Source organism: Notolepis coatsorum (assembly GCF_963971535.1).
Source record: "Notolepis coatsorum genome assembly, chromosome: 6".
Lineage (NCBI taxonomy): Eukaryota > Metazoa > Chordata > Actinopteri > Aulopiformes > Paralepididae > Notolepis > Notolepis coatsorum.
Window position 1 is genome coordinate 143,919,342 of NC_140170.1, and position 17,227 is coordinate 143,936,568.

Here is a 17,227-nt window from a genome sequence, read left to right on the forward strand (position 1 = left end):
GAGCCCAGCGTCTCCGCATTCGTGGCGAGCGCCTTGCCCACTACGCCACGTAGCCGCCCAAATAAAGACTAATTTAATCAGATTAATCACTTTATTCAAATTGAGGATTTAGTTTGAGGACAGTAAAAAAAAATATATATATAAAAATTTAACTTTTTTTCTTTTTTTTTATTAAAAACGAAGGTTCGAACGTTCGCTCGAAAAACCCTGACGAAGTTCGAATCCCAAAAACAGGGTTCGGGGACAGCCTTAGTAGGGATGGCCAGTTTATAGAGGAATATAAAGTGCAGTGGCGAGTTCTGAAAGGAGCATTTGTAGCGAAACGGGTGGCAGTGATCGAGGATATCAAGCTTCTGTAGAGTCGTTTTGCAAGCAGATCGGTAGATGGAGTCACCATAGTCTAGAATGGTATACATGACAGGGCATTACTGAGGAATAATGTACAATCTCAGAATGATCGTATTCTCATGAAACTGTCCACGGTTGTCGTCTAATTACCTAATCACTGGTCCACCAATTAGAAGCACCTGTTGTTTGCCTACCAATATGTCTGCAATGATGATGTGAGGGAATACTATGGATAAGCCTATCATGAATTCTGAATATGACTAGGTCAGTATATGGTTCATGTAGATAGATAGGCTTTGAAGTATTGGTCCTCAACTACTAAGTATTATTCATTATTATTTTCCTTATATTAAGGTCCAGATGGTAGAGAGTTTGGACTGGAAATAAGAAACACAATTCAATATATCAAACTGAGAAAACGTGGCTTTGTCTTGAAACATTCACAACGGTCAGTCTACAGTAGCATGGCATATTTAAAAACCAAGGATACATAATGTCTTCGATCCAGTCTTACACAAAGTAAGTCTCCCTCTTCCTTCCTCCCTCCTACCTCATCCCTTGCTCCACTCCCTCTCCCCCCCCCCATTCTATCCAATTTCTCTGTCTCCCTCTTCCTCTGAGATCTCCATTTTCTGATTAATATAAATAGGCCCACATATTTTTGCTCAGTGATGTAATTGCTACATTCTATCATTTTGTCAGTCTGCCATATAGGGGAAATAACTACAATAACAATATACCGCTGACAATTTAGACAATCTGCATAATTGATTACCCTGCTTACAAGTTGGTATGGCTTGAGATTCTGGTTCGACCCTGTGCCTTGGGCCCAAAAGGTTGGGAACCAACCAATCCATATCTGCCATAATGTGTTAAGACGGAGTTACACAATAAAGACCCAGTAATAAATAAAACACACACCTAGCAACTGTTGTTTTGTACATAGCAGCCACTGCTTCTTCCAACTTGGATGAAAAAAGGGGAATTCCAAACATTCTGTGAAAGCACCAGACTCCAGAACATACAGCTATCTTTAGATGGCCGGTGCCTGCCGCCTGATGGAGATGGACATCTACTATCATCATTTAACACACAGTAACTGGTGATGATGGCTATTCATCATTTTACATAACTGTATATATTTGCATAGTTATTTTTATATAATCAATCAAACATGAATAAGATGCAAAGAGAGGATGTTTTTAGGCCTTACCTCTGAATTTCTTGGGTGGGTTGTTGAGGTCTCCGGTGTCTGGCTGTACCACACATCGGTCATCCACAAGCCTGCAGACAGAGCCATCACAGCTGTCAAATCATAACTATACACACACTGACAGAACAACACACTGACAGAACATCAATCAAATGTAGCCCTGGGTTCCTTTTTTCTGTCCAACAAATCTTTTACAAAAATACACTTTTATCTCATGTCTGGTCTGGCGAGAAATCACACCAGTTTCTCACAAGAGTATTGTACACGCTAGGGGTGGACGGTATAAACGGTATACGGTATAAACGGTATTAATTTGCTCTACGGTATGGATTTTGACTATACCGTTTAACCGGTAGAGCAGCTCTAAAATAGCAATGACGTCATGTAACCACAGCGCGACTATTTCAATCGCATTTGCCCCTAAAAATAGATAGAATTAGTCATAGATAATAGATATGTGCAAACTGGAAAAAGTTATTTAGGAGGCTTCGCGCAGTGGGCGTGTCAACACGCAATTGTCATTTCATAATAAACACCTATCACCGCGGCGCACAGCAAGTTTCAATTTCAGTTCCTGGCATTTTTAACCAGTGGAGAAAGGTAAGATATTTCCCTATCGTTTTTCTTATATGAATTATTCTACGTTAATAAAACATACCTGGTGATCAACTACAGTTTGCTGTAAACATTACGATATGTGTGTAGTGTTGGGGGACCCTGATGTAAACAAGACGAAAGTCTTTCTCTGGTCTGCATCCCCTTAACAATTGTGTGTATTGAGCTGTACTGTATTGTACCCAAGTTTCAAGTTTCTTTAATAGTTGTCATACAGAAGTACAGAATACTTTTGTACAAAATGCTTCTTACTGTTGCGCTCCAGAGACTGTGCAAGACAAGATAAGTATGAAATAAAAACATAGTAAAATTAGAAGTAAAAAAAGAGGTCACAGTGTTCAGTTTAGACTAGGGCTGTCAGTTTATCGCGTTAATTAGATTAATTAATTAAACAGCAAATTATCGCGTTATGAAAATTAACTCAAAATTAATTACAATTTTTATTTTTATTTTTTTTATATAATTTTTTTTTTATCTCATCCATTCCATAAGAATGTAGAATACACATGTACAGACTTTTTTTTTTTTAATATGGTTCATTTGCATGTTCTTGGTATCTGATTCTAGGGACATCTATGAATCTCAGGGAATGTATTCCCAGTGTCAGAAATACTGTGGGCTAGATCCACAAAGAATGGATTGCACGGTGCAAGTTGCACCCTTACGTACAATTCATTATGAATTGAAAATGGGGGACCCTGATGTAAACAAGACGAAAGTCTTTCTCTGGTCTGCATCCCCTTAACAATTGTGTGTATTGAGCCGTACTGTATTGTACCCATTCTGCAATCTGTTGATAACATTTTCATTCAATCAATCAATCTGCGCGGTGATTGATTGAATGACAATTTTATTTTGAGTAAATTGTAATGAACCAAATGAGAATATCAATACATTTTTTTTCTTTGACTGTGAATAACACCATGCTCAAATTGACCAGACCTGAAAAATCTAAGCAAATTAATAGATGGAAGATGATTAAACAGAAGGTTTTGTAGATATAGATACAGTACTGAATTCTGCCATCCGGACACATGCAATTTGAAATATGATTATAGAATATAGAATATCAGGCATAAAATGGTTATGCGATTAAAATGTGATTAATTAGATTAATTAATTACAAATCCTGTAATTAATTAGATACATTTTTTTAATCGCCTGACAGCACTAGTTTAGACATATGTACAATGTTCGATGCAGAATAGACGTAGTTACCATACAATATACAATACTGTGCAGTGTACTAATATACAATACTATATAGTGCAAGGCAGAAATGGAGAAATGGGACGAGGTGCAATTTAGGTACAATTCACAGTAGGTGTACGAGTTGTAGTGCAAATCCTTTATCAATAAATATAAAGTGTAAGTGTGTTTGTGTGATCTAAAGTGTGGAGAGTGGGTGCTGCAGTGTGTTGTTTGTTTGAGTGAGTGTGTGCGTGTGGGTGTGTGTGCTGTGTGCATTTGATGGTTGTTGCATAGTGATTATTGTTCGTTTAGCGATTATTGTTCGTTTAGCAGCCTGATGGCCTGGGGATAGAAGCTTCTTCTGAGTCTTTCTGTGCTCGCCTTAAGACTCCGGTATCGCTTGCCTGACCGCAGCAGTTCAAAGAGGCAGTTGTTCGGGTGGCTCGAGTCCTTAATAATTCTCTTAGCCTTCCCCTTGCACCGCTTGTAGTAAATGTTCTGGAGGGTGGGAAGCCCCCCTCCAATTGTGCGTTCGGCTGAACGTGTCACTCTTTGTAGTCTGCTACGGTCTTGTGCAGTGCTATTCCCAAACCAGGAGGTGATGTTGCCGGTCAGGATGCTCTCTATTGTACATGAGTAGAAGTTCCTAAGGATCTTCTGACTGACTTGGAACTTCCTTAGGCGCCTGAGGAAGTAGAGGCGTTGTCGTGCCTTCTTCACTACACTGTCAATGTGTGTGGTCCATGTCAAGTCCTCGGATATGTGGGCTCCGAGGTACTTGAAACTGTTCACTCTCTCAACCGGTGCCCCGTCGATGCTGAGGGGGCTGTAGTCCTTGACCCCCGACCTCCTGAAGTCCACAATCATCTCTTTTGTTTTGCTGACGTTCAGGGAGAGGCAGTTCTCCTGACACCACTGTGACAGGTTCTCTACCTCTTCCAGGTAGGCCCTTTCGTCGTTGGCAGAGATCAGGCCCACCACTACTGTGTCATCAGCAAATTTGATGATGGTGTTGTTGTTCCGCTGTGCTACGCAGTCATGTGTGTACAGGGAGTAGAGGAGGGGGCTCAGAACACAGCCCTGGGGGGCCCCTATGTTGAGCGTGATGGATGAGGAGGTGCAGTTGCCGGCTCTTACCACCTGGGGTCTGCCCGTCAGGAAGTCCAAGACCCACTGGCACAGGTCATAGTTCAAGCCCAGGTCCCTGAGCTTGGCTATGAGTTTGGAGGGGACTATGGTATTGAATGCTGAGCTGTAGTCGATGAACAGCATTCTCACATAGTTCCCCTGCCTCTTGTCCAGATGTGATGCTGCTGTGTGCAGCACATGGGCTATGGCGTCCTCCGTGGACCTGTTGGGGCGATATGCAAATTGCAGAGGGTCCAGGTTGATGGGGAGGGAGGAACAGATGTAGCCCTTCACTAGCTTCTCAAAGCACTTCATGGCTATGGAGGTGAGGGCTACAGGGCGGTAGTCGTTGAGGCAAGCGGGCGTAGATTTTTTGGGTACAGGGATGATGATGGACTTCTTCAGACAGGTGGGGATGACAGCCTGTTCCAAGGACAGGTTGAAGATGTCAGTGAATACCGGGGCCAGTTGGTCGGCACAGACTTTTAGGACGCGGCCGGGGATGCCGTCCGGTCCTGCTGCCTTCCTGATATTCACTTTTTTAAAGATCCGTCTCACCTCATGCTCTGTTACCCTGAACACTGGGTCTCCATCAGCAGACCCCCCCCCCCCCCCCCCCCCCATTGCCGTGGTTTGTAGGCTGGTGTTGTTATTCACAGCCTCAAACCTCGCATAGAAGGAATTGAGATCATTTGCTAAGGAGATGTCACTGTTCAGTTTGAGGGGGGTTCCTTTGTAGTCTGTCATTGTTCTGAGGCCCTGCCACATGCCTCTAGAGTCAGCCTGTTCAAACTGAAGTTCAACTTTATCCCTGTAACGCCGTTTTGCCTCTATTACTGCTCTCCTGACGTTGTATCTTGCCACCGTACCCATTCTGCAATCTGTTAATAAAGTTTTCAATCAATCAATGTTATGATAACAACGGCAGCAGCGGGAGCCGGGAGGAAGGCGTGCAGCAGTGGATTTGCGAATAGCATGCAGCTGCAGAGCCGCAGAGCCAGTGGCTCTTTCAGGTCTGGTCACAGGCCCGTCAAACAGCGCCCCCCCCCACCCTTGCGCCGTTCTGACCCCCATCGTCTCTAAGCATTTTGTGTGTCAATTTGTTGACACATGTGTCAATTTGTTGACACATGTGTCAATTTGTTGACACAATTGTCAATTCTTAAAGCTGAGGATGAGTGGCACCTTTGTCTCAATTCTTATTCAATTCAATTCGCTCTGCGGCTCTGCAGCTACATATGCTTCTAGCGAAATCCAGCCCCGCTGTTTGCAATGGGAGCAGGAGTCTCGACTCGGGACTTATTTTATTTGGAATATAATGACTTTATACGCAAAAGTAGCCTAGTTTTAAGTTAAAATATTATAAATCTACATGCCTTGAGGATGTCATTCTTTATATAGCCTGCCTATCAGGCAAAAAAAATTATTCTAACAGAAACACTGATACCGTGATATATACCGTTACCGTCAGGGGAGGAAATTAGGCCACTTTACTGGCCAAATGCTAGTATTTTTTACGTTTGGCTGGTAAAAAAAATCAGATACCCGCCAGTTGGCTGGTAAGCCAAAAAGTTAGTTTCCTCCCCTGCTGGCGAGTATACAAAAAAATAAAACATTCTGCAATCACTGCACTGGCAAACGGTGTGCGTCTTCTGAGTGTTCGCATTAGTTGACAGTGCCACGAGAGCACTGCACAAGACCACCCGCGGACATATAATGTTTAATAAACGTTTGCTCAGTACTGGCCAACCCGCGGACATATAATAATAAAAGTCCCGCGGTACTAGGCTAGCCATCAGGAGCACTCGCAAACAGATAACGTTAAACACAGCAGAAGATGGAAAACAGACAGACTGACCAACGGGGAACTGCATCCAACCCTAGTACAACCCTCGAGTATAAGTTACTGAGGACACATTTAAATCACAGAGGTGTAATGTTAGTCTACTGGAACTGTATACAGTGGTTAGCTTCTAGTTAGCGTTTTAGCTATAGCTGCTTGCTAGCTAATGTTAGCCCCGTGTGCTCAAAGCAGCCAGCTAGGTGTATCTGTTATGACTATAATGTTTCCAAAAAAGCACCGGACTACGACGTAAGGTTAGACATTTTATTTCATGCTCAAAAGCCCCTGGCTTGCACATCGCAGTCACGAAAGGGGCTAGCTCAACCAGTGCACTGTGCACAACAGCACACCAACCCAACTGACGTTACCGCAACACTTGACGGTACTTCACAGCACTGTCGTAAGACCACCGTGCTGTCTTAAAGGCACAGTGTGCCTACCCAGATGCATACACAACATTGACACGGCTTGACATACAAAGAAGTAATTATCACAATTAGCGATTTTTTTTGTCTGGTAAAAAATCTGTTTGGCTGGTAAAAAAAATCAGATACTCGCCAGTTGGCTGGTAAGCCAAAAAGTTAGTTTCCTCCCCTGGTTACCGTCTATGCTTCAAATTATACCGTGATATAAATTTTAGACCATACCGTCCACCCCTAGTACACGCCCACTTGCAGTCTCTGGATGTGGCTAGGCCTGTCTTCAGGGGGCGAAACTAGAGCCTGCCACCCGCCATTGGCGCTCAGTTTTTACGTTTGGCGCCTCCCACTGAGAGGTCTGCCCGCCGTGTGGCGGGCAATCAAATAGTCATGTGAAAACTGAAAATCATGATCCAATTCTGAGCGGAGTTCTCACTCGCTGTCTCAGCACAGACATGCAGCGCACCGCGCACTGCTCCTCCTACCCCTCCCGCACCCGTTTCTGTATGCTGCATGTAAACAGAGGACAGTCACCGTGACATTAGTCTAGTCAGAGGGACCTCCGTGAGATAATGTTAGCTACTGTTACAAAATGACCCAGTCAACTATTCACTTTTAGTTTAATACATGAGGCATTGTGTAACGTTATCCAGCCGGCTAGCTACTGATAGCTCCCGACATCAACAACTGCTCCAGCAAGTGTCCAGTGCATAATACCTCCGTTGGCTAGGTAGCTCATGTTAGCCCACGTTAGCTCACTAGTCACTACGAAATGTCCCAGTAAACTAAATAGTTCAGAGGCGTTGTCCCAACGCCATCCAGCAGTAGCTACAGATAGCTCCTGACATCAATGTCCTACAACATGCGTATTCGAGCCCCTGGCTTACATTGCATGAGGGCTGCTGAATAGGTCCAGGTGCAGCGCAGGAGAATCCTTTCATGCTGAATGTAGAGTTTAGGGTCCAGCTGCAGCGCCGGAGAATCCTTGCTGGAGTTGGAGGCCACTCGAGTATACACAGACAGTGGAGCTGTTTGCAGACAGCGAGGTGGCGATGTCTCGCAGATAATACAACTACAAGTATGATTATATAATATATATATTTTATTTAAAAAAAGATTTATATAAAATAATAACAATAATTTTTTTAATCAAAAAAAAGTTGGCAGGTAAGAAATATGCTTGGCGGGTAGATTCTTCCCATCTACCCGCCACTGGCCGGTGAGTCAAAAAGTTAATTTCGCCCCCTGGCTGTCTTAAATACTTCGAAGCTTCGTTCGATGGCACAAGCTTCGAACATACAAAATAAATCGAAGTATAAAAAAAAAAAAAAAAAATCTTTTCTTTTTTGCCTCCAAAATCTTGCGCCTCCATTCCAATTAAACGAAAGTAAGCGGCGCCTCGACTCCACCTCTCTACAACAAGCACGTGGAGATTATCTGTGTTGAAAACAACAAGGACATGTGCAGCAGACATGTCGACGAAGAAGTCATCAGACGTGTGGTTACACTTTAAAATATGCAAAGACAATGCCCAAAAAGCAGAGTGCCAGATATGCCAGAAGAAAATGGCATAGCACAACTCTACAACAACTTTGTCAAATCACCTAAAAAAACGTAAGTATCGTTGTACACGACGGCGACGCCACACAAAACATTAATAAGGCTATGCCTATGCTGCTATGACTAATGTGTTACCAAGTTGGCTAATTTAATTGTAATCATCTGCTTTTGTAGGTGCATTGCCTGATATAATTATAAATTATAAATTAAATATAATATAATTGTTTGCTTGATAGATGAAGGTTGCAACATAATTATGTAATGGCATGTCGTTGGCTGTGAGAGCAGCCCCACTCCAGGCAGCGCAGCCGAGTGAAACCTTGTTGGCTGCGTCACAGTCACGAAATTAATTAATCCAATCCACTTTATTTATAGAGCACATTTAAAAACAACAACGTTTACCAAAGTGCTGTACAAGTCCCACAACATAAGATACAAAAGAAAATTATAATAATTGTATTTTTTTTACGAAGCTTCGAATTAAAATCAAAGCTCGGCCCCGAAGCTTTGATTGCCAAAAAAAGCTTCGAAGGTCAGCCCTAGATGTGGCAAATTATCAGGTGGGCCATTACAGTTTATAAAACAGACACGTCACAGTTAAGGCTGAGACCACTATCGATAACTGCATGAAATCGATAAGTGGCGTCACTTATCGATTTTTTTGCATGTGTAAAACATAGTTTGTTAGTTTGTGTGTGATAATATTTTATATAATTTCTTTTTTATATATATATATATATTTTATATATTTTTATTTTATTAATAATAATACAAAACTAGACAATTCCGTGTGGGGGAAATTGTGAAAGTGTGGGTGACGCCTGTGCACCGCCGGCCAACGGGAGAGGGTCTCTCGCGAGTCTCTATGACAAACAGTTCAAAAGATACAAACAGGGGGCGTGGCCTAAGGATCGGGGGAGTGGTCAACATAGACCAATGAAAGAGGATATCCCTACTGAGTGCAATGACACAACCCGCAAGTCGCATAGCACACTATTACACTCTATTACACTATTATGCACTATTACACTATTGTACTGAGTACAATGGCACAACCCGCAAGTCTCTACGACAAATGGTTCAAGAGATGCACTAAGGGGGTGTGGCCTAAGAGGGCATGGTCTAAGGATCGGGAGAGTGGTCAACATCGACCAATGAAAGAGGATATCCCTACCGAGTCCAATGGCACAACCCGCAAGTCTCTATGACAAACTGTTCAAGAGATACACTAATCTCTCTTTTATTAAAAAAAGGTAAAGATCCAAACCAGTGTTCTAATTGGCGCCCTATTTCTTTAATTAATACAGATGCCAAACTATTTTCTAAAGTATTATCTTGCCGTCTTGAAAAGTTTTTACCTAAACTGATTCACCCAGATCAAAGTGGTTTTGTTAAAAAAAGACTTTAGTCTGATAATTTGCGACGTCTCCTTCACATTGTCAACTCCGCCTCTCAAGCTAAAGTGTTGTCAGCTGTTCTCTCTGTTGACGCAGAGAAGGCCTTTGACCGTCTGGAGTGGACCTATCTTTGGGCTGTACTGAAACATATGGGACTAGGTCAAAATTTTATAAATATGGTAAAAATAATATTTTCTAATCCATCAGCCAGTGTCATAACCGGAGATATTAGTTCTCCTCCTTTCAAAATCACTCGTGGAAGTAGGCAGGGGGATCCGATCTCTGCAAGCTTGTTTATTTTATCCCTTGAACCTTTAGCCCAAGCTATACGGCAATCAGAAAACATTAAGCCAATCTCTGTAAATTCTACTGATCATCATATTTTGCTTTATGCGGATGACATCTTGTTATATATGGAGAATGTATCTCAGTCTCTCTCAAGCCTCCTGAAATTTTTTGAAAAATTCAGTTCAATTTCTTTTTTTTTATCCACTTTTTCTCCCATTTTTCCATATTTTCTCCCATCCCAATTTCGTATCATCCAATTCAACCCTCCCCTGTCACGAACGCTATTTCTTGCCTCCCACAAGCCGGCTGCAATGTGGACTAAGTCATACATAGCACAAGTCCCCTCCGGTACTTGAGGTAACAGCAGTCGCATCTTTTCACCTGCGCAGCTCGATCTCTCAGTGTCGAGGAGTAACGCGTGGGAGGCTCACGCTGCCCCCGACACTTCCTGATTCTACTGCGCAGGCGCACCAACCGACTTGTAGGAGTCGCTTGTTCACAACGTTCGATCCCCACCCTTCAGTTTTCCCTCCCCGTAATACGGCCAATGTGTATTACTGCGGACGACCAGCCAAACTGAAAAACAATGTGGAGAGCTGGATTCGAACACGCGAATCCTAGCGTCTCCACACTGGTGGCGAGTGCCTTGCCCACTACACCACCTAGCCGCCCAATTCAGTTCAATTTCAAGTTATAAAATAAACTGGACCAAATCAGCACTAATGTACCTAAGAACTAGGGCTGGGCGATATGGCCTAAATATGATATCACGATATTTTCTGACCTTTCGGCGATACACGATACGCATCACGATGTTTTTCTTTTTTTCCCCAAACAATTCATTAGGAGGCTTACCAAGACAGTATTTGAGTTTGCAAGCTAACATTAAAGACAAAATAAAATACCCATGCATTTAGCATTTTTATATTATATATTAGATTTAGATTATTGGATTATTAGATTATATATTGCATATATTTAGCAATGAGATATTATATGATTTAGATATGAAATATGATGAATTGAAAATGGGGGACCCTGATGTAAACAAGACGAAAGTCTTTCTCTGGTCTGCATCCTCCAGTCCACTGTTGACTGTTGTTGTATTGAGCTGTACTGTATTGTACCCATGCTGCAATCTGTTAATAACGTTTGCATTCATTCAGTCGGCAAACAGAATCATTTTGATTGACAGTCGCGTCTGCCAATTACGTCACATCGCTTGCACCCGCCCTGCTGTTCTTAGCACCAATCGGCAAGCGCGTATTAATTTTTTACTTCCGCCATTGGAGAGCTCAATGACAACAACAATGGCAGCGGTAGCTCGCCGCGGCCGATGTTTAGCTTTTAGCTCCGCAGAATGACTAAACGACTGGAGGCATAATGATTTTACTGCAACGGATGTTATAATAAAAGCCTTTCCATACATCTATCTGATTGAAAACGTTATTAACAGACCGCAGAATGGGCACAACTGAGTCAGCACGGGCTGAGATATGAACGACTAATGCTTGCTATATCTAGGTCGACCTCGGTCGTTGCTATGTAAATACGCTGATGTTATTGAAAGTGTAACTATATAACGTTAATGCCACAAAACGAATGCCTTTGTTATCATAAGTAGTAACTTTTGATGCAGTAGTGTGTGTGTGGGGCGGCGCTGTTCAAAAGTGTCAATGTGTGGACCAGATTGACGCGACACAAGCCTCTTGGGCAAAACATCACGATATCCACGATACGTTTAAAAAGTGTATCGTTAATGAACTGTACCCGATATTTATATAATATCGTCATATCGCCCAGCCCTACTAAGAACCACTCCTAACTCTGTGCTTGACCATGAGATCCCGGTTGTAACCCAATTTAAATATCTTGGTATTGATATATTTCCTTCAATTGAAAAAATGTTGTCCGTAAACTACAATAAAACCATTAGGTCAATCATAAATGATCTCAATCGATGGTGTAATATACCTGTCTCCCTTTCCGGAAGAGTCTCTATTATCAAAATGAACATATTACCTCGAGTAAACTTCTGTAGTTCCATGATTCCTATTGCCCCACCTGTTGCTCATTGGGAAAATTTACATAGAGCAGTCTCAAAATGTATATGGCGAGGCAAGCGAGCTCGGGTTAAACTTACTACCTTACAAAATGAGCGGCAATCTGGTGGTTTAACTGTGCCAAATTTTAAGTTATATTTTCAAGCGTTATCATTTCGTCCTCTGTTGAGTTGGTTTAATTTAAATTCTGAGGCCCCCTGGCTTAATATTGAAAAACATATTGTGGCGCCGATTCGTTTACAAGACATTGTCTTTACAGATATTTCACTAAAGCAATGTAGATTACGTTATGGTCCGATAATAGCGCATGCCGTATCTTTATGGCGCAAATATGAAAAGTTACTTAATTGGGATACTAAGTGGCATGAACAGACTCCCTTATTTCATAACCTGTTTTTGCTTAGCGGAGGCCGCAGTTTTGTAGCTCAATCATGGTCCAACTGTGGCATTCATGTACTTGGCGATGTTATGGAGGACAATGGTCTAAGAACATTCTCAGATCTGAAAGAGTCATATAACTTACCTGGCACCTCCTTTTTTTTATATTTACAGCTCCGCTCGGCTATGCGAGCCTATGGAGTTCCATGAACCAAACCAACTACTCACCCGTTAATTACTTTCTCTAAAAAAACTGCAGGTCTCTCCAAAGGACAAGTTTCTATAATTTATAAAGATCTATCACAAAGATGTACTTCGTTAATACCTGTTATCCAATCGTGGAGCACAGAATTGGGATTAGAACACCATCACTATCAATTGGACCAGAGTTTGGGGAAATGTTACTATGGCATCACGAAACCCAAATCATCAGCAGATTCATTTCAATTTTGTCCATAAAACATATTTAACCCCCCAGAAAGCTTATAGAATGAGACGTGCTATTTCACCAAACTGTACACTTTGTTCTCTAAATACTACTGGTACTTTTACACATATGATGTGGGAATGCCCCACAGTTAAAAGTTTCTGGGAACAGATAACTAATTATCTATCTAAAGTATTACAAAAACATATTCCCTGTTGTCCCAAATTACTTCTCCTTAATGATGATGATTCTTTAGCTTTAAGTATTGTTCAGAGACGATTTTGGCTGGCAGGAAGTACTGCTGCAAAAAAAATATTGGCGCTGCGATGGCAAGCTCCACACTCTCTGCCCTTTAATCACTGGAAACAGTTATTAGCTGATGTTGTAACAATGGAGGTTTCTACAGCTAGATTAAATGGGGCAAGATATCAAACAATAGATAGCTGGAACCATATTCTCTATCAAGTTAGGACCTTCAATATATAGCTAGCAGGACATAACTAATTATATCTGTATAATTCCTTTTAGTTTTTATTTTCTTGGTCTTTGTTGAAATTTTTGTTCAATTAATTTTCTTCTCAGGCCTATGACGGGGTGGGTTGGGGGGGGGGGTTACTATTATTATTATTATTATTATTATTATTATTATTTTATTTATTTTGTCAACGGTGGTTGGTGCAGGGGTTAGTGGGTAGGAGTTTTTTATTTTAAATGAGGCAAGGGGCAAGCCAATGCATGTAATTGGCAAATAATTTAAATGTATGTTTTATGTGCATTGTATGTGCATTGTATGTGCATTGTATGTCCTGCCTTTTCTTCCAAAAAATGAAATAAAAATATTAAAAAAAATTAAAAGAGATACACTAAGGGGGTGTGGCCTAAGGGGGTGTAGTCTAAGGATCGGGGGAGTGGTCAACATCGACCAATGAAAGGATATCCCTACCGAGTCCAATGGCACAACCCGCAAGTCTCTACGACAAACGGTTCAAGAGATACACTAAGGGGGTGTGGCCTAAGGGGGCATGGTCTAAGGATGAAAGAGGATATCCCTACAGAGTACAATGACAACACACAAGACAGAGGGCGCTGTCAATCAATTCAGTACTGCTACACAGAGGGGCAATGAAGGGTTAACTCCATGAGAGGTCATTGGCAGGTCAGCTGTACTGAGTTGATTCCTTTGAGCCATGAGCCACACACCTGTTACCACTAATTAGGCTGATGCATTTGATGCAATGTATTTCAATGAGGGCAGACGCATGACTTCATTCTCACGATGATTAAAAGCAAACGATAAGAGATGAAGCGTTGTGACTTTCAGATGAGCACTTCAAGGGTTATGTGAAGGGTTGTGTGCGATATTGTGGCATTCCGTCGACAATTGTGGCCCCGGTGACGATCAGAACACAAGGGGGGACAAGCGATAAAATCAGCCTTTTCTTAGAGTGGCTAGCCATTGGTGTCTATGGGGAGGATAACTTTCAAACAAATGGTCATCAGTTGAGATAGAAATGTCCAATTCCATTTATTTTTCTTTTGTGAGCGAGGCGACACACGTGTCATCGTTTTGATGTGTTTTTTTTTTCTACGTCCAAAATTGAGATCACTGTCGCAATTTACCCAAGGTGGTGGAAAAAAAATTATTTCAGCTGCCCCACTCTAACTTGCAATGCATTCCCAATGGGACCGAGATTTTCCTGTTTAAAGTAGATTTGTAGCCAAACGGTGCGGTGAAACTTTCCGAAAAGTAATAGACACTAGAGTTGGAGCAAGCCGGTCGTTTTGATACCTTTCACGTGTATGGGGCGCGAACGCTCTGGGAGGAGTTTTGTTGGCAAAATCGGCGGAATAAAGAAATAAATAAAAATAGTATAGATTACTGTGGTTGCAACCTGGCTTGGCTCGAGTGCACACTGCCGACAGACAACTATTACAAAGTTGGAAGGACATACGCAGATAGAGAAGTGTCTAGCTCCAGGAATAAAGTGTAGGCTAATATATTCTGTAGCCTGGACAGTAGCACTTGCAGGCTTTGCCCGCTATGGGCACAGGTATAGGCATCTCTCCCAAGTTGCCCGCTATGGGCACAGGTGTAATAATAATAAACTTTATTTGTATAGCACTTTTCATACAGAAGTTGCAGTTCAAAGTGCTTCACAACAGTAAAACATACAGGCATAAGAGAGCATACAAAAGATAGAGGTAGCAAGGTAAGGTAAATCACAGTGTTTCACATTAGAATCTAGCATCCCAATAGGCCTCTGTTTACAGTTTCATTCAGTAATACAAATAATAGACGAGAGTAAAAAAGTGTGGTTTGATTCAGTTTAAAAATAGGCAAAAAATTATAAAATAGAATAGACATAAAATAGTTCTAACATACAACAGAGTATCGCTCTTAACACTTTCACTGCCCAAGTTTAATTCATTATTAGTCCCTTGAATGCCCAGGGCCACTTCAATGTTAGCGTTAATATCGCATAATCTATGTTTTAAATTATGTGTCTAATCTGCCCGTCGCTTATCAAAGACTCATTTTCCAGTCAACATTGTCGTAGCAGATTGTTTTTTTATCGGTTCATTTCCGTTTTCTACCATTCTGAAAAGCACTCTGTTTCACGGAAAAAATAAGAGATTCCCTGATAATCGCCTTTTCCTGGAATATTCTAGAACGTTGTCATTTTTCGGCCTATTTATGAATTGTTTTCAAATAAGCGCTAGATTATCGATAGTATATGTGTACGCATGCACGCTCTTGCGGCGAGCCGAAATCGAGTCTCCCATTTCCTGACGGCGCGCACAGTCAAACAGCGATATCACATAAAAGCTTATATATCCGTGAAAACGGGTCTGATTATCCTTAGACTGGTAACATAGATTCCTTACCCGAGATCAGATGGTATCCAAATGGATTATTCCAATTCCTGATAGTCATTCGAAAAAATCGCTCCTTTTAGTGATCCACTGTGTATACTGTAAAACAAATATTCCCCGCTGCTCCGAGAGTCCAGCATGAAGCTGGTAGACGCCGGTTGCATGAGTGAGAAGTAAAATGTGGAGTGCAGGTTTTTTTTTCTCATTCATTTTCATTGAGTTCAATCCAAAAGGGTGAATTACCATCTGGGAGACGATATGGGGCGCTTTTTTCACATCTGATCGCCTGAGGTAGCTGAATTTCCAACGGTAGACACGGTTGATGAAATTATGATTTCCAGATCGCAAAAAAAAAAAAAAAAAAAAAAAACGAATATTCTCGTGCTTGGGCATTCAACCCGGGGGGTAATAACCCGAATAATCTCGGGCGTGGCATGCAAAGTGTTAACACTGAGTTTCTTTACAAAGTTCTAACATACAACAGAGCAGTGCATCAGTTTTGAATTACAACAGAGCAGCACTCTTAAAATTACAGTGCATAGGAGGTAGTGAGATCAGATTTGCATAGAATCGACACATGAATTTGATAGGAAGTGTATAAAAGTAGGCAGGGTAATAAAAGTGCAGGTAAAGTACAATTTGTGTCAGGATGTCCCTGATGTTTAATTTAAATGCCTGAGCAAAGAAATTGGTTTTAAGCTGTCTAGCGAGTTGGCTTCCCTGATGTTTTTGGGCAGTTTGTTGCATAGTTTTGGGGCGTAGTTGATAAAGGCTGCATCACCGATCCTCTTTTGTAGAGCCATATGAAATCCGTTAATTTTTTTTCCAAATTCCATTTAATTTTTTTCCAAATTCCGTTTTTTCCGTTTTAATATTTCAGAATTCTGTATTTTGCTTTGTATGCTCATTTTACCATCAGAAATAGTGTCTAATAAGTGGGAATGAATAAATGTCCACAATTTAATAAGATATAACAGTCCATTTAATAGGGCTGTCTTAAATACTTCGAAGCTTCGTTCGATGGGCATGGGATTCGAATATGAAAATAAAATTTGATAAAAAAAAAAAAAAAAAGATTATATATATATTTTTGCTAAATCAACTCTGCCTCTCTTTGTTAATTACAACAAGCAATGCTGTTTGTTATTTAAGATGAGGTCGGACTCGGCACTGACAGATTTGTGTTCATTGTGCTGCTTTTATAAAGCCTCAAATGACGGCTTACAATATTTCATGAAAGCAAAGTGTTTTGTTTGTCTAAGATTTAAAAAGGTTTAAACTTTACAGCACTGACAAAATTGAACAAAGTGCTGTACAAGTCCCACAACATAAAAGAAAGAAAAAGTATATATAAAAAAAAAAGAAAAAAAAATATATTTTTTTTTATAGTTTATCCCATTTTTATTGCTCAATTCCGCGATTCAGTGATCGCGGATTTCATATGGCTCTACTCTTTTGACTGTTTCTGGGAGCCTCTAGTAGT

The 17,227-nt window shown here is 41.2% G+C and overlaps 1 protein-coding gene across 1 annotated transcript in view; it reads right to left on the reverse strand.

The window, feature by feature from the left end:
* itpr1b (inositol 1,4,5-trisphosphate receptor, type 1b) overlaps nt 1–17,227 on the reverse strand; it is a 367,911-nt gene that overhangs the window by 305,253 nt on the left and 45,431 nt on the right. The window contains exon 2 of the mRNA XM_084317431.1: nt 1,562–1,632. Within this exon, the coding sequence (XP_084173557.1) occupies nt 1,562–1,632 (71 nt within the window). The remainder of the gene's footprint in view (nt 1–1,561; nt 1,633–17,227) is intronic.